This window comes from Castor canadensis, chromosome 9 (genome assembly GCF_047511655.1).
Source record: "Castor canadensis chromosome 9, mCasCan1.hap1v2, whole genome shotgun sequence".
Taxonomy (NCBI): Eukaryota; Metazoa; Chordata; class Mammalia; order Rodentia; family Castoridae; genus Castor; species Castor canadensis.
Window position 1 is genome coordinate 119,006,875 of NC_133394.1, and position 27,835 is coordinate 119,034,709.

Below are 27,835 nucleotides of genomic sequence, written 5' to 3' on the forward strand. Positions count from 1 at the left end.
TCCCTTTTGTTTTTGGTGGTTTCCTCTAAGCTTTTCAGGCTGGCTCCCAGGTAGCATCTCCTGCAGGCTCGGCCCTGGGCCCCGCCCCCTAGCGGCAGAGTCCCGCATCTAAACGCGTGAGTCTATCTCTTTAAATGACAGCTGTGGCTCTGGTCCCAGTCTGGGGCTTGACGTCAGTGCCGCCACCCGGGCTGCGAGTAGTTAGAGCCACCGTCCGCGCTCGCTCGGGGCTCGCGGCGCGCTCGCAAGCTGCTGGGGCTGCGAGTTTTCTTTGCTCGGGCCCGGCCCCTCCTCCTGTCCCCCCCGCCGGGAGCCGAGCCGCAGCCCCAGAGCCTCTTGCAAGTCTCTCTCACACTTCCCCGCCGGCGCCCCAAAGGAGCACAGCTTCTCCGTGCGCCTCCGCCGCCGCCGCTCCCGCGGAGCTCCACTCGGGCGCATCGCTCCCCCGATGGAGCTCGGGCGACGCCGCTGCTGCCCGGAGCCCTGAGTCGCGCTGCCCGCCCGGAGCATCGCGCCCCAGGGTGCAGGGCGCCCAGGCGCACGCACAAGGCAGGGGGCTGTGAGGGGTACAGGAGCCAAAAAGTGCTGCTCTCTGGGGTCACCAGGCCGGCGGAGGGAGGGGGTACCATGGCTTTGAAGGACACGGGCAGCAGCGGCGGCACCATCCTGCCAATTAGCGAGATGGTCACCTCGTCCAGCTCACCCGGCGCTTCGGCAGTCGCCGCTCCGGGGTCCTGCGCACCCTCGCTTTTCCCCGAGGTGGTGGAACTGAACGTGGGTGGCCAGGTCTATGTGACCAAGCACTCGACGCTGCTCAGCGTCCCCGACAGCACTTTGGCCAGTATGTTCTCGCCTTCTAGCCCCCGGGGCGGCGCTCGGCGCCGGGGAGAGTTGCCCAGGGACAGCCGGGCGCGCTTCTTCATCGACCGGGACGGCTTCCTCTTCAGGTACGTGCTGGATTACCTGCGGGACAAGCAGCTCGCCCTGCCCGAGCACTTCCCCGAGAAGGAGAGGCTCTTGCGCGAAGCCGAGTACTTCCAGCTTACGGACTTGGTCAAGCTGCTCTCGCCCAAGGTCACCAAACAGAACTCGCTCAACGACGAAGGCTGCCAGAGCGACCTTGAGGACAATGTTTCGCAGGGCAGCAGTGATGCGCTGTTGTTGCGCGGGGCGGCGGCCGCCGCACCCTCGGGCCCCGGAGCGCACGGTGGTGGCAGCGGCGGCATGCCCGACAAGCGCTCGGGTTTCCTCACCTTGGGCTACCGCGGCTCCTACACCACGGTCCGTGACAACCAAGCGGATGCCAAGTTCCGGCGTGTGGCGCGCATCATGGTGTGCGGGCGCATAGCGCTGGCCAAGGAAGTCTTCGGGGACACACTCAATGAGAGTCGTGACCCAGACCGGCAGCCTGAAAAGTACACGTCCCGCTTCTACCTCAAGTTCACCTACTTGGAGCAGGCGTTCGATCGCCTGTCGGAGGCCGGCTTCCACATGGTGGCGTGTAACTCCTCTGGCACGGCCGCCTTCGTCAATCAGTACCGCGACGACAAGATCTGGAGCAGCTATACTGAGTACATCTTTTTCCGTAAGTTTGCAACCCAAGCATCTCCTTGCTCTCGAGCCTGGCTGCAGCCCCGGAAGGGTTGTCCCGGCGGGCGTGTCCCGGGAGGGCGCTGGTTTACTAATGTGAGCAGATCTTCCACAATAACACAATAGACACAATTAACACTTTAACCCTTTCTGAGAGCTCTCCCCTCTTTTTTCCTCAAACTCAGCCACACACACTGCTCTTCCTTAACTTTATTGATCTTTCCCTGTTGCTCCGCCCTGCTCCTGGATGCTCTTGGCTTCCTGGACTGCGGAGGGCAGAGGGGAGATGGGGCCCCAAGGCCACGCGTTTAGGCCCTCCTCCTCCTCCTGTCCACTTTCATGGGACTCCTGGGGTCAATTTATGTGGCTCTCAGGGGTGTTCCTCCAAGGCGCGGGAGGACACCCAGGCATTGCCGCGCAATTGCAGGATCATTTCCTTGTAGGTGCACAGGAGTGCCAAATACTAGTGGTTTTGGAAGGGAGCCAGAGAGGACATGATGATTACCTTTAGAGCCCTTCAGCTGGCCTGGGTACGAGAGCGGCTGGTGGGAAAGAGGTTTCCAATGACCAATAGAAAGCCAGACTTCCTGGTGGCAGACTCCAACTGCCAACTGCCAGTGTTTAAGGGCAGGGGAGCACAGGAAGAACTTGAGAGTTTGGATGTCTGTGTGCATCTCTCAGGGTTGGAGATTACAAAACGGGATCCTGAGGGATGTGTGTGTATGCGTGTTTTTTTCCTTTTTGAGCACCTCAAGTGTGAAAGGGAGGTTGAATCCTCAGAGGTTTTCTGAAACGAGGGAGAGGATTTGGGAAAAGATTTGGCAAGATGCTATTTGTTCTATACTTCTAGAGGAGGCTCTATGGGGTTCAAAACTTCATCAAATACCACAGTCTTAATCTGCAAGGGTTTATGAGTAGAATCGGGGTGTGGTGGGCACCATTCTCAGTGACAAGTACAAAGTGAGGTGGGCAAAGATTAGTAGGTGATTTTGGACAAAGGAAAAGCCAATTGGGATGGCAGCAGGCACATTGTTTGGCAAACATTTTCCTTTGGCAAGACACAGGAAGCTTTAAAACTGTACTGTTAAGGAGAGAACACTGAAAGCCTGTAATGGAAACAGACCAGCTTTAATTGTGTTTGTTTTAGAAATTCATTCTCTGTTGGGAAATTGAATCATTTTGTACACTGTATTTTGACTGGAGAAGTGGAAGAGACCTTTCCTAACACAGATGCAATGTTGATTAGAAGGTGGCTCTGTCTGTATATTCTGCTAACAGTGAGGTAGGGTGAAAAACACAGCACATAAGCTATTACCGTTAGGTGTCTTTTTAAATAGTGTTGGATTTCCTGAGAAAACCATTTTAACAAAAAAGCAAATGAAGTTTCCAGTCAATTAGTAGATATAAGCCACACTGTTTTTCTTTTTGGGACAAAGTCTCCCTATTTAGCACACACTGGCCTGGAATCCTTGGTCTTCCTATCTCAGCCTTTTGAATGTTGAATGTTGGGATTAACAGCCAGGCCACCATGCCTGGTTCCAATTGTCTTATTTATATTATTTGTTTTATATATATAATGGGAAATAGTAGTTTACTGTTCATGTAAAATTTGCATTTCTTCAGTATATATGAAGCAAGTAAAATATTTTTAACTTTTTAACACTTTGTCCTTTAACAATCAGACATTTTTTAACAATTTTTCAAAGACTTTTAAACATTTAAGTGAGTTCGTCAAAGATACATTTATGACCATTTTAGAAATGATGTGAAATGAACTTTTGCCTTTCTTTCGGTTAGTGATTTTTGTTGGAGAACATGTAAGCATGAGTTTTTTCCACAGTTTAAGTTTTTGAATTTTTAGAACATTTTCAAAATTTTGGTATTTCTTTTTTCCCCTAAAAAGTTGTGAACATGAGGCTATTCATTACTTTGAGGATGAAGAGAAAACAGTTTGTCTCTAAGTTAAAAAAAAATGCCCTAAAATTATATGTTGAAGTTGATAATTGCCAACTTAACTACTAAGGTAATTTGAGAGGTATTTGAAACACAGGCTCTGTCTTAGTACTGGAACTAGAGATAATATAAAATAAAATAGTCTTATTATGAATAACCACCTGCAGAGTACTTGCTTTCCTAATGAGCACTGAGATTTATTCATAACCCTTCCTGAAACCTAAGGAAGCAATATGAATCCTTCTTTATTGGTTCCCTCATTTTAGGGGAAAGTATACAATTCCAAATTAGTATAGTTGTCATTGATCTTGAAGTCATTGATTGACCAAATGTAGGTGTCAATTTTAATTTTAGATATAAAATTTATTGAGTACTAGTATGCATATATTTATTTTATGCTTTATAGAATTTGCATTTTATTTTCACAGATTATTTTGAATGGGTTTCCTTTAAATATTTGGTGAATGAAAATACACTGTAAGTTTTTTATCTTTTCATTAGTTTAGATGTTGCTAAAATACAATTATTTTGTTTGACAAGTCTCTATTTCAAAGGATTATTGGCAATATTCATAAAAGCAAAATTTTTGGATGACACTGTTTTTCCACTTATGTTTCATATGCAGAAAAGACCTTAATACCTTTTATTTTCTCATTGATGCAGTTCATTCAACAAATAGTTATTTGATGCATAATGTTTTTAGTGCATAATACATGTACCAGTCATCTTAAACTCTTTAAATTAAAGTTACATTTAATCTTAGGATCTTAGAGGCTCGCTGTTGCTCTAGAAATGATAGAATTTCTGTTGCACGTGTGAACATCAGTTTTAGTGTTCACTAGCTACCACTCCTGAGTTTCTGCAATAGAAAGGGAGAGGCAAATGGTTTAGGGAAAATGGTTCAGTAATCCCAAACACTGCTATTTGCCAAATATGTGATCTTAATTAAGTTACTTACTTGTTCTATGTTTTAGTTTCTTGTACAATGAAGGTTGTCATAGTACCATTTTTATAGGATTTAAGAATAGATGTAGAGTGCTTAAATCAGAGCCTGACACATGAAAAAGTTTAACAAATGTTAGTAACTACTATTTTGAGTAACGTTCTAAAGAATTTATTTTTGCTGACATTTAACTTTTATTTTTGATTCATAGAATTTTTGATTCATATATTTTGATTCATAGTTAATTTAACTGTAAATAATTAGAAATTCTTTTCAATTAAATAATACATATATATTTCAGAAATTTGAAACAACCTATGAGATAGTTAACATGTTTACCAAAACTTGAATTTTTCAGACCAGCTCACTAGGCTTTCTAATCAAATTCCTGCTGTTTTTATGGATCAACTCTAACAGAACCTGTTTATGATTCAGGATCAAGAAGTGTTTTAACACTCCCCTCTATTTGAAACTTTGGCAATATATTCTGATAAGTACCAAGCTGGATTCATATCTTTTTAAGTGCTTGTATCCAAGTCATTGGGTTTTTATGGTCAAGGTTATAAACAAGATATTACACATTAAATACCAGCTTCATTTGACTACGTGGACACTGTTATTTATTCTCTTTCTTCACTCATTATTTATCAAGTCTTTTTAGCAAATTGCAATATATGCTAGTGTGATTAAATTTCATATTACTCTTCTAATACTGAAGATGGATTATCCTCTCTTGGGAAAAACAGATGTAATTTCTACTTTTTGGTGGGAGAAGATGACTAGCAAGTGTAGTTCTAGCTGTTTTTAACAATGAGAGATTAAGGCATTTTATGTTTTTGTAGACATATTTCTTAGACAGTAGATACTTACAAGCTTGGGATGTGATATGTAGTCACTCATGGTTCAAGCTCACATGTATTTCCTTTATTTCTCATAAACAGTAAGTTTATAGCAAAGGTAGTACTGATATATTCCTCTCCTCTTCCCAATAGTGTGTCAAATTTTGAAGTCTTACTTTGGTTGGGCAATGTGTATGTGCAGGTATCCAGTTCCAGTGGTGGAGCAGATAGAAAATGATGAAAACCTTGGAGTTCATGAAGTTTGAGAATGTGAATGACACTGGCTGATGTGTAAGGACATTATTGGACTTTTATGTCTGGCACAGGACTCTCTCTAAATTTGTTTTCTTCAGAGTTCTGTGGCTTTAGCTTCCCCTCCATTATAGCTTTGTGTGGATCAACCTTTATGTAGATAATGAAGCTGGAAAGTGGAATGGCTGCAAGCCTTATTTGGCAAGGTTCTTTCTCTTTTGTAGATTAAGATGTTGGGAATTTGTTGTGTGTGCATGTAAATTGTGAGCGTGCAGTACCTAAAAAAAACTCTTTGGAAAAAAAAAAGAAATACATTTGAAATTAGTATCAAATTATTATCCATTCTATTGCCGTAAGTTGTTAAAGTGTGAAAATGATTGCATATGTGTCATTTACAAGAATATTAATTTATAGTTAATTTTCTTTACAGTCAATAATAATGTATTGTGTATTTCAAAATTACCATGAGTCAACTTCAAATGTTCTCAATATACAGACAAATACAGGTACTCTTTTTTTTTTTTTTTTCATAAAAGTAATGTATTCATTTTTTATAAAAGTTTTAAAAAACTACAGGTAACTACTAATAAATTCTTGATTCACGTTCTTTCAAGTTTTTATATACATGTAGATGAAAACCATATTTTTATAAAAATTATCATTTCTATGTTGTCTGCTTTTACTTTGCTTTGTTTTATATGTTTAATACATTTCTACATTTAGTGATGCTGTTCCCATGACATTAAAATTTTTGTTGACATCTTCGATAGCACAAGTCTACTACATGTCCTTTGCCATACACAGACTGTATTATAAATATTGGTGTTGATTATTTTCCATAAAAGCTTATGAAAAATGTCAGTTCTCTCTAAACTCAGAACCTGCTATAAAAGTTTTTACTACACACCTAATTTTGTGATCAGTGTTTTGCATACACTACTTTGCTTATTTTTTATAACATTCTTTGAGCTTGACATAAGTTTCTTGATACTACTGTTAGACACTATGAGTTGAAGAAAGCCTTTATTCTAAAACATTTAAAAATGATGCCTGTTTCATTCAGTTTATTTAAAAATTTATTTCAGTGTATGTTGAGCTCTTAAAACTTAGATCTGTAAGTAAAAAAGAATGATGTGAACAGTTAATGAGTGAAGCTAATTTTGATCTAGGCAAAATTTCCATAAAGCATAATAAATATGTGTTTTATGTCTTTTGCTTGCTGAAAGGGTTATTTTGTTTATTAAAACTACCATCCATATTCATGAATGTTCTTAAAATTAAAGAAAATAAATCAATTGTCTACCTATAATGTGTTTTTTGGGGAACCAATAATGCCTATAAATTTGATAAACTGGCGATACCTTTGGGTTCACCAGCTGACAAATTTAGACAGTGCTAAGACAGACTAGAAATGAATTTTTACCTTTTTTAAATAAAACACATTTTACATATTTCTTTTTTTATGTATGTGGTACTGGGTTTTACGCGCAGGGCTTCCTGCTTGCTAAGCAGGTGCCGTACCACTTGAGGCTTGCCTCCAGTACTACATATTGCTTTCTTAGAAGGTGGCAAAATGAAGAGGCTGTTTTAATTGAAACCATTTTTGTTAATTATATATAGTTTCTCATTAGTTTTAAATGTTGGATAATTCTATTAAATTATATACTTGGTATAATGAGGGTCAAAACTCATCAAATACTTTCTGGGTATTGAGATTGGCTTTCAATAGTTTTAAAGTCTTAAAAACTTATGGAGGTCCACATGAAGAATTTCAGGTAGTGGAAAGTAGTGTTTCAGATTAACCTTAACTTTCTGCTTAATTACAGGTATCATTTATAAAGCCTCACTTGATTATTAGTTACACTTAGTAGCCAGAAGCCTACAAGACATGTGGGTAATTTCTTTTAGTGGTGAGGGTTAGCAAGATTAGAATGGCATATTTCTAGGATTTAATCACTTTAATAAGTAAATTAATTCTCTGTAAATTGTAACTGTTATTAAAAGTTCTAAATGCTGACTTGAATATAGGTGTCCTGTATCTATCCTTCTTATCATTGGTTTCTTCCTGTTAACTAAGTTTTATTTATTTATTTATTATTCATTCATTCATTCATTCATTCATTCATTTATTTAGCTGTGCTGGGGATTGAACCTAGAGTTTGGCACATGCTAGGCCTGAGCTATATCCCTAGCCCCTGTACAAGTTTATAATTACTGTATAAATTTAGATGTATCATGAATTTTCAAAAATGAAAATAACTGAAGTATTCTGTGCTGAGTTTAAATGGCTTACAAATTTAGTTCCTGGTCCATTGACTTTTTGTTGTATCCCCTGGTGTTCATCATACAATGCTGAATAAACCCTGTTGTAGAATCCTTCTCCAAGGGAGCTTCTGCCCTTCTCTGTCTTTTCTTTGTAGTCTAGTTAGGGCACCCCACTACCTTTCCTGCTTATGTAATGTCTGTTTTCATGTTGTTCTTCCACACAAGCTTTCTCTCTCTCTTTGAGAGCTTATGTGAAGTCTCAGTTTTGTGTTCTCAGCCCCCAGCAAAATGGCTAGCACCAACTTGAGAACTGAATAAATACTTGTTTTCTGAAAGAATGTGTGGATTAAAGAGTAAACTAGAGATACTGGAGATTACAGTAAAATAGGTACTGAATTTGAGATTTAGTTTCTATTCAGTTTAAAGTATGGTTATTGAGCAATTACCAGGCTATAGCAACAGTATAAATATGGACAACACAGAGCGCTTCAATTTAAGATGATCCCAGTAAGCATTTTGATTGTGAATTATGTTCTAGAGGGGTTATTTGGTATATTAGCAAAAACAAACAAACAAACAAAAACCAGAGGTAATTTCGCAAGTTGTTAAGCATTTTATGATTGTGAATTATGTTCTAGAGGGGTTATTTGGCATATTAGCAAAAACAAACAAACAAACAAAAACCAGAGGTAATTTCGCAAGTTGTTACATAGCTCTGTAAAAAAATGAAAATAAAATGTTTATTCTGTTACAGATTACAAGGATTTTATAAATGAAGTTGTTAGAATTGTAAACATATACAGATGCTGTGATAGGTATTTGTAAAGGAACCAGTTAACTCTATATTATAATCTCCACTCAGTTCTTAAAAGGCATACTAAAATACACGTAAAAGGTATTACTGTTTAATGATCAATAAAACAACAATCACTTTTACCTAGACTTATTAACCTCATATCAAGCTAGTTAATACAAATAAGCAAACTTGGCTGGCAATAATAACACAGATTTATACTAGTAGGATGCCTTTTACCTTGATGCTTATTCACTAGTTAATACTAGCACAGTGTTTGTTCAGCTTTTAAATTAAAGTGTTATTTCTACCATGTTATACCATTTCTCCTATTAAAAATATTTATATATAAAAAATGGAAATACAACCAAAGACTATAAGGAAGAAACATAGTGTTGACTTCAAATCACCAGGATACTGAGTGATTTAATCACTCAGTTGTGTTATTTCCATTTCTTTTACCATCAGTTATAATAACAAAAGCCTTGAACGTGGTCTTTTTCTATTTTTTCTCATGTCATTTTGCATTCCACTTGTTTTCTAACTTCTTGTACAAGTAGCATAGGGAGATCAGAACTGCGTTAAGGTAGGGACAATGCCAGAATTTCTTGTGCTTGAAAAGCAAATCCTTAAACACTTTTAAAGTCAGGTTCCTTGAAAATTTCTGGCTCTGGCTTTGAGATTTTGGGGAACATAATTTCATGTCCCTCTTGAAGGGAATGAGAAGGAAATAGTAGTATTTACCTTATAGGTTTGTTATGAAAATTAAATGAAGTAATCCATACAAAACATAATAGTATCAGGCACAAATTAAATGGTCAATAAGAATTAACTACAGTCACTTATTAATTTAAGGACCTCAATGTATGTAGCCCAGCACTTTTCTCTGCATTGTTAGCTGTTAGTACCAGATTTCTTTTTCTTTTTTTGGGGAGAGGTTTTTTTTTTTTTTTTTTCTTTTCTTTTTTGGTGCTGGGATCGAACCCAGGGCCTCAGGCATGCTAGGCAAGCGCTGTACCACCGAGCTACATCCCAGCCCTTCTTTTTCTTTTTTTGAGGAAATGAAAACCAATACCTATTCAAAATTCCTACAAAGGGTCCTGTTATCACTCATGAGTTTTTACTTCTTTAAATTATTGAACTGCTAAATATAACATAAGTAGTAAAATATTAGAAAACTTTATTATAGTTGGTTCTTTATTTCCCCAGAGGAAAAAAAAAAAGACATTCTTCCAAGTCCAGTGCTGTTACTGGTCAATACTGACATAATAAGAATACTGATATTTGATGGAAATTATTTAAGGCTATGGGGAACGTTTAGGTCATGTCTCAGTCCTTTTTACTCTGGCTCTTTTAGACATAGGGTCTTGCTTTTTGTCCACACTGGCCTATTTAAGCTTCCCACCATCGCTGGGATGACATGCATGTTGGCAGCTATTCAGAGTTAATACTCTAATATTTGAAAACCTTCTCTTCTGGTTGGTGAAGGCTGTACCTAGCACTGCTCTTTGCAGGTGGAGGATAAGGATTCAGGCGTATAATTTTGAAGTGACTTCCACTTTTGATAAGAAAAGTTACTTTGTTGCAACCTTACAGTGAATGGTGGGCAGAAGTAGATAGGTAGTTGTGAATTATTGGCGTCCTCTCTATGGTGGTTTGGGGAATTAGTCCTTCTAATCCTAATCCTAATATAGAATAAGAATAAGAATTTGTCAATCGCAGTCCTTGGGCTACAGGCTCAGCTTCTAATATTATGTAGATATGTTTTATTTTGTGTTACTTTACTTTTTTATATCTCAGAAATATAAAAACTACAAAATCAAAAGATTGTGAGATACTGACTCATACCTCTGATTTAGTCACTTTTATTTAGTTATGCATTCACTAACCAATATTATCATACCTAGCAGTGTGTTATATGCTACAGGTGTGGTGGTAAACAATACTGAGCACTTTCCTGCCTTTCATTACCAGGGCCATGGTGAATAGATTTACAGGTTGCGTGCCCTGTTTGTCTCTACATTGCAATCAGATACTGAAATATGTGTGTTTCACAAGTTACAGGGCCCTATGAGAGGGCCAGACATTGCCTATATCTCTTACTAATGTGTGACCACAAGAGTGCAAGCATGGTTGTATGTGTGCGTATATGCATATACATAAAAATATGTTTTGGAAGAATATCATATGACTCTTTAGTCGATTAGCCACTGTTGTCAATTAAAAACATCTGTTGCCTGAACCATGGTTGAAGAATGACCAGCTTAGGCTAGAAGATGAGGTACTGTTATTGATACTGACCTTTTGCTAAAAATTATCTATTTAGAGAAAAATCTAGTGGTTCTTGTTTCTATTTTACACCCAAATCCTTTTTTTTTTTTGAGAAATTTTATCTTTTACCAAAAAAAATTTCATATTCCGGAGTCCAAATTTTTGTCATTTTTCTTTTACGCACTGCCTATTCTCTAAGAGTAAGTTTTAAAATAAAAGTAAAATGAAGACTTTTCCTGGTTTTTGCCTGTGATGAGTATCTTATATTTAAGATGAAATTAGAATTTGAAGTAGTTTTGAGCTATCCCTTTTCATTTCAGTTAGTAGACCTGTGATGGGTTGATTTAGCAAACTTCACGACAGTGGTAAAAGGATATCATACTTGCCATATAACAGATGAAAATAACCTTGTTAACTATTGTGAGGTTTTGCTGATAAATTGAACCAGGAATAAATATATTTGGAAGCCCAGAATGAAAGTTGAGATAGCTTAGTGTAATCATTCATTTCTTTTCTTCTGCTGGACTGATGACATTTCTAAAGTACACAAGAATCACTATGATACTTCATTTTTATAATTTTTACATTAGCATTTTTGGATTGAAAAATAAACTTAGTTCTTTCAAGCTGTCTCTTTTATAACTGCTTCTATAAAACCATATTATCATAATATTAGTTTGGTACTTAGCATTCATACTTGTGAAACTCACTAATGCCCAGTATTTCATAAACATAAAAAGAGGAAAAAAATCTCTACCTTACAGTTCAGCACAATCACCAGACACTAGGGAATAATGGCAATATTTTTTCCTAACTTGTATTACAGCATGTTATGGACTGCATTGTATCCTCCAAAAAGATATGCTGAAGCCCTAGCCACATGTTCCCCTTGCTCTGTGACCTAATTTGCTTAGAGAGCTAATCAAATAAAATGAGGTCATTAGGATGGGCTGTAATCCAATATGACCTGTGTCCTTACAAAAAGTAGAAATTTGCATACACACACAGGAAAATAACCATATGAGCAGAGAGGCATGAGTGATCTTTTTACTAGGCAAGGAATGCCAGAACTTGCCAATAAACCACCAGAAGCCACCAGAGAATAAAGGAACAATTTTCCCTCACGGCTTTCAGGAGGAACCAACCCTACTGACATTTCAATTTCAGACCTCAGCATCCTGAGCTGGAAGATAATAAATTTCTGTCATACAATGCAAATACAAGCAATATTATTAAAAGTGGGTTATGCTAAGGAGGAGTCTCTAAATAGAGAGGAGTATAAGAGAAGGAAATTAAGAAGGTGAATATGGTTGATGTAGCTTCTATAGAAGAATGAATATAGAATTTTTAAGTCTGCTGAAATCACCATAAGGAGGAGACTAAGGTAGAAAGGAGAAAAATAGAAGGGATGGGCCAATTCAGGTTGTAATACCTATATACATGGAATGTTACAAGAAACTCCTGGTATACCTATCTTAAACAAACAAAAATTCCATTTACAAAAATGAAGAACAGGAAGGGTTGAAACAGGTCCTGTCTGGGGGTTGCTACCAGTGTGAGGAGGAGGATATAAGGAAAGGATATAGGAGGGTGAATGTGGTGGAAATATGTACTCATGTATGAAAATGGAAAAGTGAGACTTATTGAAACTATTCCTGAAATGGAGGAGGGAGGAATAAAGGAGAATGATGGATGAGGTGAATTCAACTATGATATATTATTAGAAAACTCATAAATGTCACAATGTAACCCCAGTATAACAATAATAAAGGTTAAAAAAATTTAAAAATTCTGTTGTTTAATCCACTTAACTTGCGGTGTTGTATTGTAGCAGCCTTAGCACACTTCTGTAGGAGTCTCGAATACTTTATCTCATAAGAACTTGGGAAAAGTCCTAAAAAGTAACGTGTTTGAAATTCCCTATATTTTTCAGGGGTTTGTTACAGACAACAAAGTCTGTTCTAGCTAATTTAAGCTGTAAAGAATGTATTAAGTGTAATAGATTACTACAAACTCGTTGGGAGGGCTGAGAAACCAGGAATGAATCCAAAACCTATCATAGAATGGGGATGCCAAGTGAAGTGCTGCCTTGCAAGGATTTGGAAGCTAGAATAAGGAACTTGCCAGGTTGCTGCAGGGGCAGCCACACCACCTGTGCAATGATTCAGGCCAGACACAATAAGATCCTCAGCATCCTTCCTGTCTCCCCTTATGACTCAACTCACAGGAGTGTCTAGTTATGGAACCTGAATCTTTTATGGAATCTAGGCCATAAGAGAGTCTAGGAAATGTGTCTTGAAAAACAAAACCATAACTACATTTTCATCATGTGTTATCATCATTGGTCTATGCAAGCCTATTTATAATTTTTCTTAATATTTTTTAAAATTTGTACCATTAACTCTTCACCATTTCATTCTCTATAGGTAAATTTCTCATATACTTGATATAAATTCTCATTTTTATATGTGTGCTTAAAAAAGTATTTTGCTTGTCTTTCTCTTTTTAAGAGCACTTCTTTTTAAGATCCTTTCATGTTCATGTGCCCATGTAAGCTAAGTGGCTGCTTCTAATTCCTGCATGTTACTTCCTGGCATGTATATTGTGTAAGTCAGATTGCTTTTAATCTGATTATGACCAGGTCCACCGTGAACCTGTGTGAATATTCTCTCAATATACATCTTTAGACCCACTTTTGGGTCATATTTGACTAAATGTTGTTAGAATACATGGCAAATGAGTACACAAGTCTGCAAGCCTAGAAGCAGTACATGGATATTGACTTCTTTCCTCTTATCTGCCAACACTTGGCAAAATTCACCCTTATAATTGTTTTAAAAATAGGTGATATTTCATTGTCATTTTAAATTTAATTTTTTTGATTCCTAGGGATGGAAATGCAGTTTTTAGCTCTCCTGTCTCTGGAAATTAGGAGGACATTGGAAGGATTTTAAGAGGGTCAGTCAAGATGATCTACTACAGTCATTTATCTCCTTGACCATCTTCTCCCCTGTTAGGATTCCACTCACAGCAATAGCATCACCAAAACATGTTCGTGTATAACATGCTGAAGCTATCCTTTATGCAAATGAGTATTTTGTAACTTTCCCTACAGGGGAGGCCCAAAGTTTCATCATCTTGCTCCTGTCTTTGGACCATGCACAGTACTGCATCATATAAGATCTGGGTGCAACTCCCTGTCAAGTGGTCATTGATGAATTGTGTTAACATATGTCACTTGCACCAAATACATTGGAAAAAAAACAATGTTGAATAAGGAGAAGAATGCCTTTTGTGAAAGCTTTTATTCTGCAACTGGAAGATTGGAAAAATACAGAAGCCACAGGTCTCTAGGAAATCCTGCTGTGCAGATATAACAAAAGTACATTCACTGGAAATAGAATGAATTCTTCTGTAGCCCTATCTGAGAGCACCTAAGTCTTTCATTGAGTAAAACCTCCTTGTCTACTGTCTTGTGCCATCCTTTCTGTGTTTTCTTTACTGTTAATTGTCCTCTACAGTCATCTCTGAGACAGGTTGGGGAATGTGCCTGTCTTACAGCTATACTGATGTTACAGCTCACTTCCTATCTTTGTAGGTCAGGGGCTTGTGAGTTGCCTTAAGGGTTAAATACCCCAAGCTCTTCATTGCCAGTCTTGCGGTTTATTTGGTGAAAATAATTCTTGCAAAATTTCTGTGTGCTTGTGGTTGTGTCGTGAATGAATTAACCAATGTCTTGTCTTAGTACTTTTTAGAGGTGAAGATTATTTTATGGCCTCTGTGAGTCACTTATTTCTCCTTCTTGATTTAATGGCTTAGGGGGAAGTTGCAGGCTTTGCCAGCAGGGCAGTGGCCTTTGTGTGAAAGAGCATCCATTATACCTCCTGCAAAGACTGTAGTTTTATAGTCGCTATTTAGATTTTGTTGTTGTCATTGCTTTAAAAATTATATTATGCAAATTTTATGCATAATAAAAAAAGACAGTGGTTAAAAAAAACTCCTACATATTCATCTCCTAGATTCAACAATTATCAAAACATTACTACACCTTTGCTGTTTTCTCCTGAAGAATTTTTAAGTAAACAAAACATTGTGCTGTTCTACCCCTACATACTTTAACATCTAAAAATAGCAGAATTTTTTATACAACCACTGTTCCATTTTCAACCTTATCAAGATCAGTAATCATTACTTGACAATATCTGATACATAGTCCATAATCATATTTCCATGATTGTCTAGCATATTTTAAAACTCTCTCTTTCTCAAATTCAGGAGTAGAGGTTTTTGTCCTTTCTCTTTTGTTTTTGTGTGTGTCTCTATTTCCATCGTTTCTCTCCCTTGTTTGTTTATATTTGCTGCTATTGATTTGATTTGTTTATAGATATAGGGTATTGCTGACCTGATTAATGCCCCATTGTTTGGGTATGGCTTGCTTGATATCATTTCATTTGCTTCTTGTTCATGTATTATGTGCACATTCACTCAAATCTGACTGCTTCTCTCTCTCTCTTTTTCTCTCCTTTCTCAGCAAAACTATGTGTAGGTGATTCATGTATTCCGTTTTGCACAGTGTCTGGTTGTCCTGTTTTTAATGACACTTAGATTAAATTGACAAAGGTGAGTGGTGTCAGTCTGATCCCTGTATTATAAATTTCCATCAAGTGTTTATCTAAATCATTGAATACAATTGCCTGACTCAAACATTGTATTAGGGGCTACAAAATTGTAATTTTCTAATTTTATCATGTTTTCCACATTTATTTGTTGGAGTTTTATAATGAAAAACTTTCTCTGGGGACTTAAAATATGGTCCATAGAGGAAAGGCAGGGCAAATGATAATTACTTTTTATTTAGCCCTTTTTCATAGTAGGAGGACAACTGATCACATCCAGAACTCCACCTCAATTGGAATCAGGAAATATAAATTTCATCCATCCAACCTCTTCATGATAGTATTAAGCAGGCTTATCCCCTTTATTCCATACATTCTGTGCCTTATTTGAATTTGGAAAGAGTACATGAAAGACAATAATTTTTAATAAACATCATACAGCTAGGTTTATATTGATACATATTACATTTCTGCAAAGATAACATTGTATAACTCCCCTTATGGCAGTTGTTTATATAGAAATATGTGCAGAGTAGGTATTGTTAACTAATCTCATAATTTCCAGTGTCTCTTAATTGCTAATTACCAATGAGAAACAAGTATAGGAACTAGGATCTCATTTGGATAACCAGAAGTACCTGAGGAATATTTATATTGCAGATGTATATAGTTTCAAAATAGGCAGAAAGATTCAAGAATAATTGAGTCTCTGCTAAATTGTTAGGCAATTCCAGGTGTAGTTTTGCTCAAGTGCATAAGGATTCTGGCAAGGGTTACAGAAAAATCAGGAGATCTGGGCTCACCTTTTGTTATGCAGCTTTCTAGTTATCAGTCTTGTCTTATGAAAAAGAAAATTGCTGAGGAACCTTGAGGTTATTTCTCTCCCTCCCATCTGAAAAAAGTTCTGAAAATTAAAAAGATGACACTTGTCAGGTTTATTTAGCGTCTCAGTTGAATTGTGCTATATAAATTGAATCAGTAGGAGAAAAAAAATTGTTTTGAGGTAAAATACAAGAGGAGGGGCTAAGGATCACATTCTTTTAATATAGGCAAGACACAAGCCAAAGGTCCTGCCTCAGCTACCTGCCAGCAAACAACTTTTGCCGGGCACTGGGGTATGAATTTAAATCACTAAGTACAAGATAAAGGGTAGACATAGGAAAATAACAGAAAGCATAATGAGTGCTTATTACAATAAACTCACAAAAGCCCATGAGAACGACAATTACAAGGTGATAATATTTCAACTCCCCAGAGAAATACACTAATAAACCTGAAAGCAATGTTTTGGCCAATCAAGTGAAGGAAGGTTATTTCATTCCATTACTATGGACTGAAATCCTTCCCTGTGTCTGAAAGGTAGTACTATTTTTTGACTGAAGTAGTGAGGGATGGTACATACTAGGCACACATTTTTTTTTTCAGATTTAAGCTAGTTTATTTTTTAATTGTATTTTATTGTTTTTACATTTACTACTCCCTTCCCCTGCCCCCTGCCTCTAGGAAGAACCCATTCAGCCCTCTTTTTTTCTGATTTTGTTGAAGAAAAAACATAAACGATAAGAAAACCATGGCATTTTTGCTAGTTTGAGATAAGCATAGCTATAGAGGGAGATTCTTTGTGTTGTTTCCTTGCATAAGTGTATTGCAACCCAAATTGGTTCATCTGTAACAGACCTCTTCATTACTTCCTGGTCCCCTTCCCACAGTGGCCTTTGCCAGTTTAAGATTACTATATTTGGTCCTATAGAGTTCACTATAGAGTGAGCACATCAACCACATTCAAGTTTTTGGTTTTCTTCCCTTTCCCTATCCCTCCTGTGCGTGGTCTCCCCTTAGTCTACAACCCATGTCCAATAATATTGCTGCATTTGTTTTAGGCCTATAATCTGCATATGAGGGAGAACATGCAATTTTTGGCCTTCTGAGGCTGATTAACTTCGTTTAAGATGATGTTTTACAGTTCCATCTATTCACGTGCAAATGATAAAATTTCATTTTGTGGCTGAATAAAATTCCATTGTGTGTAAGTATCACATTTTCTTAATCCATTCACCAGTAGTGGGGCATCTTGGTTGTTTCCATAGCTTGGCAATTGTGAATAGTGCTGCATCAAACATGGGTGTGCAGGTTCCTTTGTAATAACCTGAGTTACATTTCTTTGGGTATATCCTTAGGAGTGGTATTGCTGGATCATATGGCAGATCTATTTTTAGTTTTTATAAGAAGCCTCCATATTGTTTTCCAGAGTGGTTGTATTAGCTTACATTCCTACCAACAGTGTATGAGGGTTCCTTTTTCCCTACATCCTCACCAACATTTGTTGTTGGTGGTGTTCTTGATGGTAGCTATTCTAATAGGTGTGAGGTGGAACCTTAGTGTGGTTTTGATTTGCATTTCCTTTATGGCCAGGGATGGTGAGCATTTTTTTCATGTGTTTTTCAGCTATTTGGACTTCTTCCTTTGAAAAAGTTCTGTTTAGTTCAATTACCCATTTCTTTTTTGGGTCATTGATTTTTGGGGGTTTAGTTTTTTGAGCTTCCTGTATATTCTAGTTATCAGTCCCTTATCTGATGTATAGCTAGCCTCAATTTAGAGACCATTTATTTTGTTGTATAGAAGATTTTTAATTTCATGTAGTTCCATTTGTTCATCTTTTCTCTTACTTGCTGAGCCATGTGAGTTCTACTGAGGAAGTCTTTGCCTATGCCTATTGCTTCCAGTGTGTTCCCTGCTCTTTCCTGTACTGCCTGCACGGTTTCAGGTCTGATATTAAGGTCCTTAATCCACTTTGAGATACTAGTGCAGGATGACAGGCATGGATCTAGTTTTAGTTTTCTACAGGTAGATAACCACTTTCCCCAGCAATATTTGTTGAAGAGGATGTCTTTTCTCCTTCGTATGTTTTTAACACCTTTATCAAAGATTAGGTGAGTGTAGTTTCATGGATTCATATCCGGATCCTCTGTTCTGTTCCACTGATCTTCATGTCTGTTTTGTGCTAGTGCCATACTGTTTTATAGCTATGCCTCTGTAGTATAGTTTGAAGTTGTGTATTGTGATACCTCCAGCCTGCCCTTTTTGCTCAGCATTGTCTTGTCTGTTCACAGTCTTTGGAGACACACTTCTTAAAATAAATCTCCAATAAGGGTAAATTTTAAATTAGATTTAGTTTCCATACTCAGTAAGCCTCCCACTGTCTGACAACAAAGTTTTAATTGGCAGATTTTTGTTTAATTAGGAAAACCATGTGATGGGTGACTAGAGGCGTGATTTGGTTTAACAATAAGGAATCTGAAGTAAAACAGGGTTACATTCTCACATCTTAATCCTTTTTAGTTTATAATTGTGTGCCCAAAACCCTGGTTACATCTTTTGCAAAATTATTGATGTGATGTACACAAAGCTCTTGGCATATCATCTTATTCAAGTTCAAATTTCACTAAAGTTAACTATTTTACTTAATCTTTGTCACCAGCAATGGTGAAAGAGAGGTGGAAGTAATTGTCTGAACTGAATAGAGGATTCAGGGAAGGCATTAGAGAAAAGTGATGCTGCAAACGTTGACAGAATTGTGGGCATTCGTGTGAGAGGGCTTGGGAGATTTGCTACTTAACGCAAACATGGGGCCTTCAAGGAATAGTTTTCTTTGGTTGGATATCAGGGAACATGCTGGGGGATGGGGAAATCTGAAAATGTAGGCAGAGGAAAGATGATGCAATACAGTAGCTTTCAGACAAAGGATTTTAAACCCAAAAGTGATGTGATCAAATGTGCATTTGCAGAAAAGCAACTGTGGCAGCAGAGTGGCACATGGAATTGGGAAAACTAAATTTATTTGGCTAGTTGGTGGCTATTGCAAAGATTCCGGCTAGAGAAGAGACAATGTGTACAAGTAGCAATAGGGAGTAAGGAATTAATCCTCATACTACATAGGTGCTATAATCAAATGAACCTTGGCAAAATGGAATTAAAGCTGGCCTGCGATTCATTCACTCACTTTACCAGATGGATGCCTTAGAAGAAAGAAAAGGAGATAGATGACTGGGTCTAATCTCTTTGTTGACTGACTGGCCAAGTAAAAGATGAATATTTCTAATAGGGAGAGACCTTGTCACACGAAGGCCTATACCAGATGATCCTGGCTAAAGGATGACTTATGGAAAATTAGTACAAAATCTATGAAGTATATAGTTCCCTTGAGATACCAGATAAGCTATTTATTCTCTGAGTGTATAAAATGTAGAAGTTTTAAAGCTTATATGCTTCCACGTCTGCAAGGAGTCACATAAAACCTCTGATGAATTCCCAAGAATTCCTCATTGATCATTCTGAGCCAGACAATGAGTATCCCATGTGGGATAGAAGGAATTAAAGAGTTATGTGGAATGTTCCAGACCTTTCTTGTTTTATCTGTGCCTCTATTCTTGAAATTTTTGGTGAAACTTGATTCTCTGGTTTCTTATTTGTAAGTCTGATTCAATTATTTGATCTTGTGTCTTAGCTCAAACTTTGTGATCTACTGAATGCTGGGGAGGTGGTAAATAAGACTCCAAATTCACTCCAGAACTGGTGATGAATGAGACTGTTCCTCTGTCCCTAAGATATGACTACCAGGTCAGTTTCAGGCCTGTTAAATTTGAAGTACTGTGCAATGTTCGGATGCAAACATCCCATATGCCCATCCTGGAGGTTAGATAAGTCATCAGTGTATGGGATAAGTCATCAGTTTGGAGAGGAAGATGATGTGGCCATTGAAGGAAGAGGTAAAGAGAAGCCTTGAAATTATATTGAGAAAGGCCAGTTAGACATTAGGAACATCAGAGAAGAGAAATGGTTGTGAAAGCTAGAGGAAAAATATTAAGCACAAAGAAGCGTACATTCAACAGTATACACGGTGCAGAGGATTGGCTGTAGATTAAGACTGAAAACATCAATTAGATTTACCAATTAGGAGCTTATTAGTGACTTTAGAGATAATTAAAGAAAATTATAAATTTGGAGTGGTAACAAATTGCATAACTAGGAGATAGTCTCTGGTGTGGATATAGAAGTAGAGAGAGTAGATAATTAGATTGATCCCATTTGTGCATCCTTAGTGTTATGAGGAATAGATCAGAGCTAGTTAAGATGCCAATAAAAACAGTTAATGTGCCAGTTGCTTCTTCCAGTATGAATAAAGAACTCAGTAAAGTAATGATAGCATGAGGTACTTATAGTAGAATCACCTGGGATTTGTTTAAAACTATTTTTCCCTTACTGAATTCAAGTCTCAGGGGGCAGTGCTTGTTATTTAGAAGCTTTCGGGATTAATGTTTAAGAATATGTCCAATAAAAACAAATGGGTGGAGCAAACCTGTTTACAGCATGAGCCAGGAAGTGGAAGAAAACGAAACCAGGATCGCACCATCCCTTTTGAGAATACTTGCCTGATGACGTGAGGATATCGCATAAGACCCTGCCTCTAGAAAGTTCTGCTACATCCCAATAGTGCTGCCTGGGGCAAAGCCTATATCTCATGAGCCTTTCAGGTAATTCAACATCCACTATAGTAATGCACTTACAGCAGACTTTGTGAAACAAGAATTCTATATATTTTATAGCTTTGCCCGTGCTGCCAGTGTCCTACTTTTACTTACTTTTTTGATAAAGAGCTAACTTGTCACAGTGTCAGGAATAAATAATGGTGATGATGATGATACAGGTGGCTTATCAGCATCATTGATGTGGAGGAAATATCAGTTTGAAGACGCCTGAGGTCAAAAGTTCTAGAGTGTTACAGAAAATCCCCAAGACCTTAGAGGAATGGCTGAATTACGCCATTCCTGGTCACTTAAGAGTACATCTGTCAAAAACTAAAGCTATCCTGATTTTAAAAAATTGGGTACAGGGGAGCATTATGTTCTTTGAAAAACACAGATGAAGGCAATTTTTATTGTTGCTTGTTAAGTTTTTGGCGAAGCTCAGCATTATTAAAGTCAAGGGATTGTGTCAAATTTACAGACAATTATTGAGTAATCATTATAAGCTAGACACTTTAAAGAGGACTATAAGATGTGTATCTCACAGGCATCACCTGTAACATCAGTTTTTCAGTGTAATTGAGGAGACAAATGAGATCTTTATCTTGTGAAAGACACTGAGTCAAGAGGAGATATGATGGGAGTGGATTAACATGGATTTCCTCTTTGAGTGCCCTATGTACTGGTATACCAGTATTCCACTAAGAACTTCCATGTTAACCTGTGAGTGATATGTCTGACTTAATATATGTAGATTAAGTTCAACATTTATATCTCCTTTTTTCTTTCCTCCCACCTATTCTGTTTGAGGATTTTCTCTTTTAGTCAATAGCCATTCTGTATATTCTGATACACAAGCCAGAAATTTAGTAATCTACCTTGACACATTCCTCCCTGTATTTTTAAAAAAGTTGTTGTACTGGGGGTGCATTGTGACATTTATAAAAGTTCTTACAGTATAACATAATTGAGTTCATCCCCTTCATCATTCTCCTTTAACCTTATCCCTCCATTCTTAGAACAGTTTCAATAGGTCTCATTTTTCCATTTTCATACATGAGTACCTAATATTTTTGTTTTAGAGTTGAAAGAAATTAGAGATTTCTTCTAGTTTAGAAAGATTTAATATGGGGTTAAATCTGACACCTTTGAGAGGTCAGTGAATACTCTGACATTTATTTCACAACTTTATGTGCATAATCTTCTGCACATTTTTAAGAGTATGAGGTCTGGAGTCTTCAGGAGATTCTTAAAGGGATCTGTAATCAATGTTTCAATTAATTTTCCAACTCATATATAAGGAATTTTATACTTAGAGAAGATAAGTGACTTTACCAAGGCTATAGTTTGGGTAGAGACAACGTAGGTACTGACAGTAAGCTCCTGACTTCCAGGCCTTCCTGACAAAGAAAAATTAATAAATCACATTTTAATTATGGAAATAATCTGGGATTACTGAGACTCTTGTTTCTTCCCCAAATTGGAATGTTTAGGTGTCCTGGGTGTATTTATTTGCTAGGAATGCCATGCCTAATTACCATGGGTGGCTTAAACAACAGAAATTTACATTCTCAAAACTCTGGAGGTTAGAAATGTGAGATCATAGTGTAACAAGATTGGTTTCTTCTTTGGTCTCTTTCCGTGGCTTGCTGATGGCCATCTGATGTTTCCACGTACTTTTCTTTCTGTGAGCCTGTCCGAATATCTTTTTATAAAGGACACTGGTCATACAGGATAACAGCCCACCAGAATCATCTTGTTTAACCTTAACTACCTCCTTTAAGACCCTATTTCAAAGTAGGGTCATATTATCAGGCACCAATGGCAACATACCAAATTTTGGGGACGGGGCATAATTTAGTCCATAACAGTGGGAACTGTGTTGGCAATGAAATGTTTGTTAATGTTATTAATAGCAAATGTCCCTGTTAGATATTCTCTATGATGAAAATTAACAAGCATATATATCATCTCCATGTGTTTAGAGTTGATTTTTAAGGGTATTTTAAACAATGTGACTGTGTATTTGATTTTCAGGGCTAAAGTCTGAAGCCATTATTAAACATATGTTTTTGTGGATAAACTTGTTTTATGCAGGAAAAAAACCTCAGCACTGACCAAATAGGAGAGCTTTCAATAGGTGGTTCTCGAACACTATTTAGGTTTCTTTAACTGTATTAAAAATATTAATTTATTCATTATTCTAACTAATTTCTGTTTATAAGTGTTGAGGTAAATTTGACTGACAGAGAAGGAGAAAAGAGAAAGGTTGCTTACATTTTATGTATTTGGTGGTCTATCTAACTATACAGAAAACCTGGACCATATAATAGGAAGAGCTCTGAGAGTGCTGGGTTGGGAGTGAGAACATTTGAGTAAGACATGGCTGCTACTATATTGGACAGAATCCAATATAGATAAATGGCCAAAATAGTCATATCCAGAAATTTGAGGAAATGGTGAGATTCAGGACAGTTTCTTTAATGTCACAGATACATCTTTATATAAGACTGACCAACCTATATTAGTAAACATTGCCTCCCTAGATCTACATTTGATGCAAGTCATTATTTGAAACCAAACTAGAACCCATTTGGGTGGGTTAAAGATAGGTATTATTAATTAAAACCTATAGATACTGTCTACCCAATGCTACTTTTTTATGTACAAATTCAAGGTCAAATTGTGATACCATTTAAACATTGTTTTTACTATAAGCACCTAAAAATACGTAAGATTTGTCTGACTATTAAGGACAATTAAGGGGTCTCCTTAAATACCTGTTCTGGAAATTAAACTTCAGGATAAAACACAAGAATGAAATTTCAAAATGGAAAGTGTGTGAATCTGCTAAGTATAACACTTTGTATGTTTTATGCAGCTCACTTTCTGTTTATAGCCCAGTGGAACTCAAAAAGCTTAAAATTTTATCACTATTCAAATAAACAATAACCTCATGCACATTGATTTCTTACTTTTGTTTTTTCCTGCTAGCTTTTTACCCTCCATGTGTCTTTAGAATTCTGGGTTCACCTTTAAAGGGACATGAAATTCATGGTCTCTTGTGGTCCATTGTCAGAAACTTCTTTCAGCTTAAGTGAACGGTGGAATTGGGTTACTTTTTATTAAGCACATAGACTGGTAGTGTAGACATTTTCTAGAATCACAGCTGTGTCAGCTAATGAACTGCACAGAAGCTCTCGTTTCACTGTCATCTTGAAAGTTCACAAAATAATTAATAGCATAACTGTCTTACTGGTGGGCTATTTTATATCCAGAGTATTGTCATTGCTTACTTCAAAAATTCATAGAGAGGATGAGTCTGCAGCATATTTTCTGTAATGCATATTCACTAAGTGAAAGAAGTGGGTCCATCCATTTGATCAGGGTTTCTCAACCTCAGTAATATTGAGAAATGAGTCTAATCAACAACTAAATGGCTAGGAAGTAAGTGTATAAATTGGTAGTGTCAAAATTCTCAACTAAATATGAGAATGTCAAGTTTGAGATTTTGAATTTGTAGCTATATAATGCAGTTCATTATATTAAGGTTAGGCTTTGGGAAAGATCAGTATCTTCTAAGTAATAAAAATAAGAATGGATGACATGTATTTTAGGGACAGTTAACTAATGCCCATGTTCAGATGATTTTTGTTAAGCAGGGAATAATTAAAATAAGGAAAAAACAGTATCCACAGATAAAATTGATCCCAGAAATGTTATTGTGAATAGGGCTTGAAATTTTTTTTTTCTGTAAGAATTATGGGCTTTCTCCCAATAGTAGCTACATCAAACAATGAAGCATCAGAAACAGATGCTGTATGTTTTTTCCTCATGATTTCCAAGGATTTTATTATTACAGAAGGAGATAGGGATTAGTTATATAATACCCCTTTAGTGCACATGTTGTGACTGAACTTTTGTGAATCTATGTGGATGGGGCTCTCCACAGCCAAATCTTCAGAAATTTGTTCCATCCCTTGGAAAGGAATATACACTATATCTAATGCTCAGTAAATATCCTAAGACATGAAGAAACCCATGAATATTGCAAAGCTAAGGTTTCTCAAACTTGTAGACTAAAGTATCCACTTGCTTTGTATCACCCAGGATTCTTGTGAAGAGACTGAAATGTCAAGTCCTCACCAGAAATACTAGATCAGAATTTCTGTAGCTATACTTGGAAATTTGTACTTCAAATAATGCCTTACTGGTACATGAAAAATTAAAGTTTGAGGTACTGTGGTCACCAAAGTGAGATGCACCAAATAATCTAATATAGGGATTTTCCAAATCTAGGGAATAGAAAGAAAATGACAAAAATTTCATGTATATATTTTTTGTTAGTCCTTAATGATTTTTAAATTTGTTTTATGATGTAGAATGGAGTAGTATATATATTGAAAGTATGTGCTTAAAAATGGCTCTAGAGCTGAGAGTTCAACACTGTGGAGACCACTGATCCTCTTGCTCTCAAAAAAATCCACTTAGGCTATGCCAGCTTTTTGGGGTTTTTCTTTTTGGCCGTACTGGGGTTTAAACTCAGAGTCAGGGCCTCAGGGTTGATAGGCAGGTGTTCTTACTGCTTGAGCCACTCTGCCAGCCTTATGCCAGATTTCTAAATTAAATAAAACATGAGAGAATGATGAGATAGAGATAGAGAGAGAGAGAGAGAGAGAGAGAGAGAGAGAAGTTTAAGAGGACCTTCAGAAAGGGCTTTCAAAAGTCTCTTGCCTTTCTGTTGGAAATTCACAGCCTATCTTTTTTGTTTGTTTGTTTTTTGTTCTTTGTTCTCTCCTGAAGAGTAGCTTATATTTCTCTGTAGACTAAAGTCATTTTAAAAACTGAAGACCACTGATTTTTTTTTTTTTTTTTTTTTTGGTGGGCCTGGGCTTGAACTCAGGGCCTCATGCTTGCTAGGCAGGCAGGCACTCTACACCTTGAGCCAACTCCACCAGCCCATCTCTTCTTCTGTAAGCTATTTAATTTCAGTTCTGTTAGAGCCTTCATTTTCCCAAGTCCTTTATTTACTTTTCTGAGTGTTATTAATCCTTCCCATATTTCTCTATATACCTCTTTAATAATATTAACTGAATTATTCTATTAGGAATTATTTTTTATTTCACAAGTGAGAGTTTCTCTGGATCTTTCTTCTGAACACCTATATCCCTGGAGGAGAAGCCTGGAAGATGTGAACTCATCCACTGTTTGAAGCTCCCAGGGGTGTCATTTTCTCTTACCAGTGCCCACTCAGTCTCCAGTGGTTTTCTGAGCATCTATCTCAGGAGTGACAAGCCATGGCTTGATGTAGGTTTTTGCAAATTAACTTCTATGGCAACATATCTGTGTACATTCATTTTATTTATTAGCTAAGTCTGTTTCTGACATAGTTGAATAGTTATAACCAAGTCTGTATGTACTAAAGCTGAAAATATCTTTTTTTTAAATCTGTTTTTATAAAAGGAAAACAGTTTACCTATCCTTGCTCTCTTATTACCATGTCCAGAGGTATCATGACGAATTAAGTCACTGCTTACCTTACCTCTTGTCTCTCCTAGTAAGTGCCTTACTCCTTACACTTTGGGCCAGTTGGCTACCCTATGCCCGTTGCACTCAAGTTAAAGTGACTGACTTTCAGTTTCTCCATTACTTTTAATTTAAAATTGTGATGTCTTTCACTAATCACATCCTCAAGTGATACTTCAAAGTCTCCATCCCCTTCCATTATCTTTTAAATTTTGTTTCTTATAATATATCTGTTAATGAATATGATAATTCAGTGAACAGATTTGTCCACAGTATGTTGTTTTTGTATATTAAAATACAAAATTCTGAGATTTCTGGGCTTGCTTCCCAAATTCTACCTTTTTTTTCCCCTGATCCTTTTTATGTCTTTCACCTTTTTCTCTCTATCCTGTTGAATTTAGATTCTGTTTCCTGCACTTTTTCCTTTTTATGGAGTTCTGTTCAAAAAGACAACTTGGAAGGTCCCTTTCTAGAAGTCACCAGCATTAAGCTGTCCCAATTCCCTCAGTTCTTACTATAGGACCCTTGTACTCGTAACCCTGTTGGAGTGGGGAACCCCTGCCATTTAGTTACTATTCTTCAGTTGGCCCTCAAGACTTTTCAATGAGTGGCTTTTGTCTACTCTAAGATTCTTGTGTTCTCAGTTCTGCAGTTCCTGTATTGATTTCCTCTGTTTCTTTCCACATATTGGTGAGGCAAGGCAGGTCTTGTATCTGTCAGTGGTTTGAGTCAAATCGTGTTTACTTTGGGACTTTGCAAAGTATTTTGTCACTTAGTTTTAGTAAATATTTTCCATGTTTTAGTTTTGGTAGCTAGTAACTATATTTGTTTTTATTTGGAGATTTGGAATATTCAAAATTATGTTTTTACCCCCACCATCTTCACAAAATTCCATATATAACTTTTTTGGTCTACTTAATTACATTAGATGTATTATATTGAAATGTTTGAGAATATGAATAAGAATAAGAAAGTAATTTGAAATTTTATTAAATAGCCACTTTTAGGTTACATGAAATTTAGTTGTCACATAAGCAACTGGTAATTAAAAATTATAGTAATGATAACTATTAATTTTTTTCATTTTCTATATGCCATGTACTACCTAAGCATTTTGTATGCATTCTTAGTCAGCTTTAGGGAACACATAATATTTGCATAATCAAAAGAATACAACACAAAAATGTAAAAATTTCTGCAACAATTTCTAATTTGTTTGAAAGATAGACAATGTTACAGTTGACATTGAATTGACAGAAAATAAA

At 36.9% G+C, this 27,835-nt stretch overlaps 1 protein-coding gene across 2 annotated transcripts in view; it reads left to right on the top strand.

The window, feature by feature from the left end:
• The first annotated feature begins 235 nt into the window (after positions 1-235).
• Kctd8 (potassium channel tetramerization domain containing 8) overlaps positions 236-27,835 on the top strand; it is a 251,625-nt gene continuing 224,025 nt past the window's right edge. Inside the window, exon 1 of one of the 2 annotated variants that reach the window (XM_074042341.1) lies at positions 236-1,585. In XM_074042341.1, coding sequence (XP_073898442.1) covers positions 628-1,585 — 958 coding nt within the window. In that variant the 5' untranslated portion in view covers positions 236-627. The remainder of the gene's footprint in view (positions 1,586-27,835) is intronic. The other variant, XM_020151093.2, reaches the window with a different exon arrangement.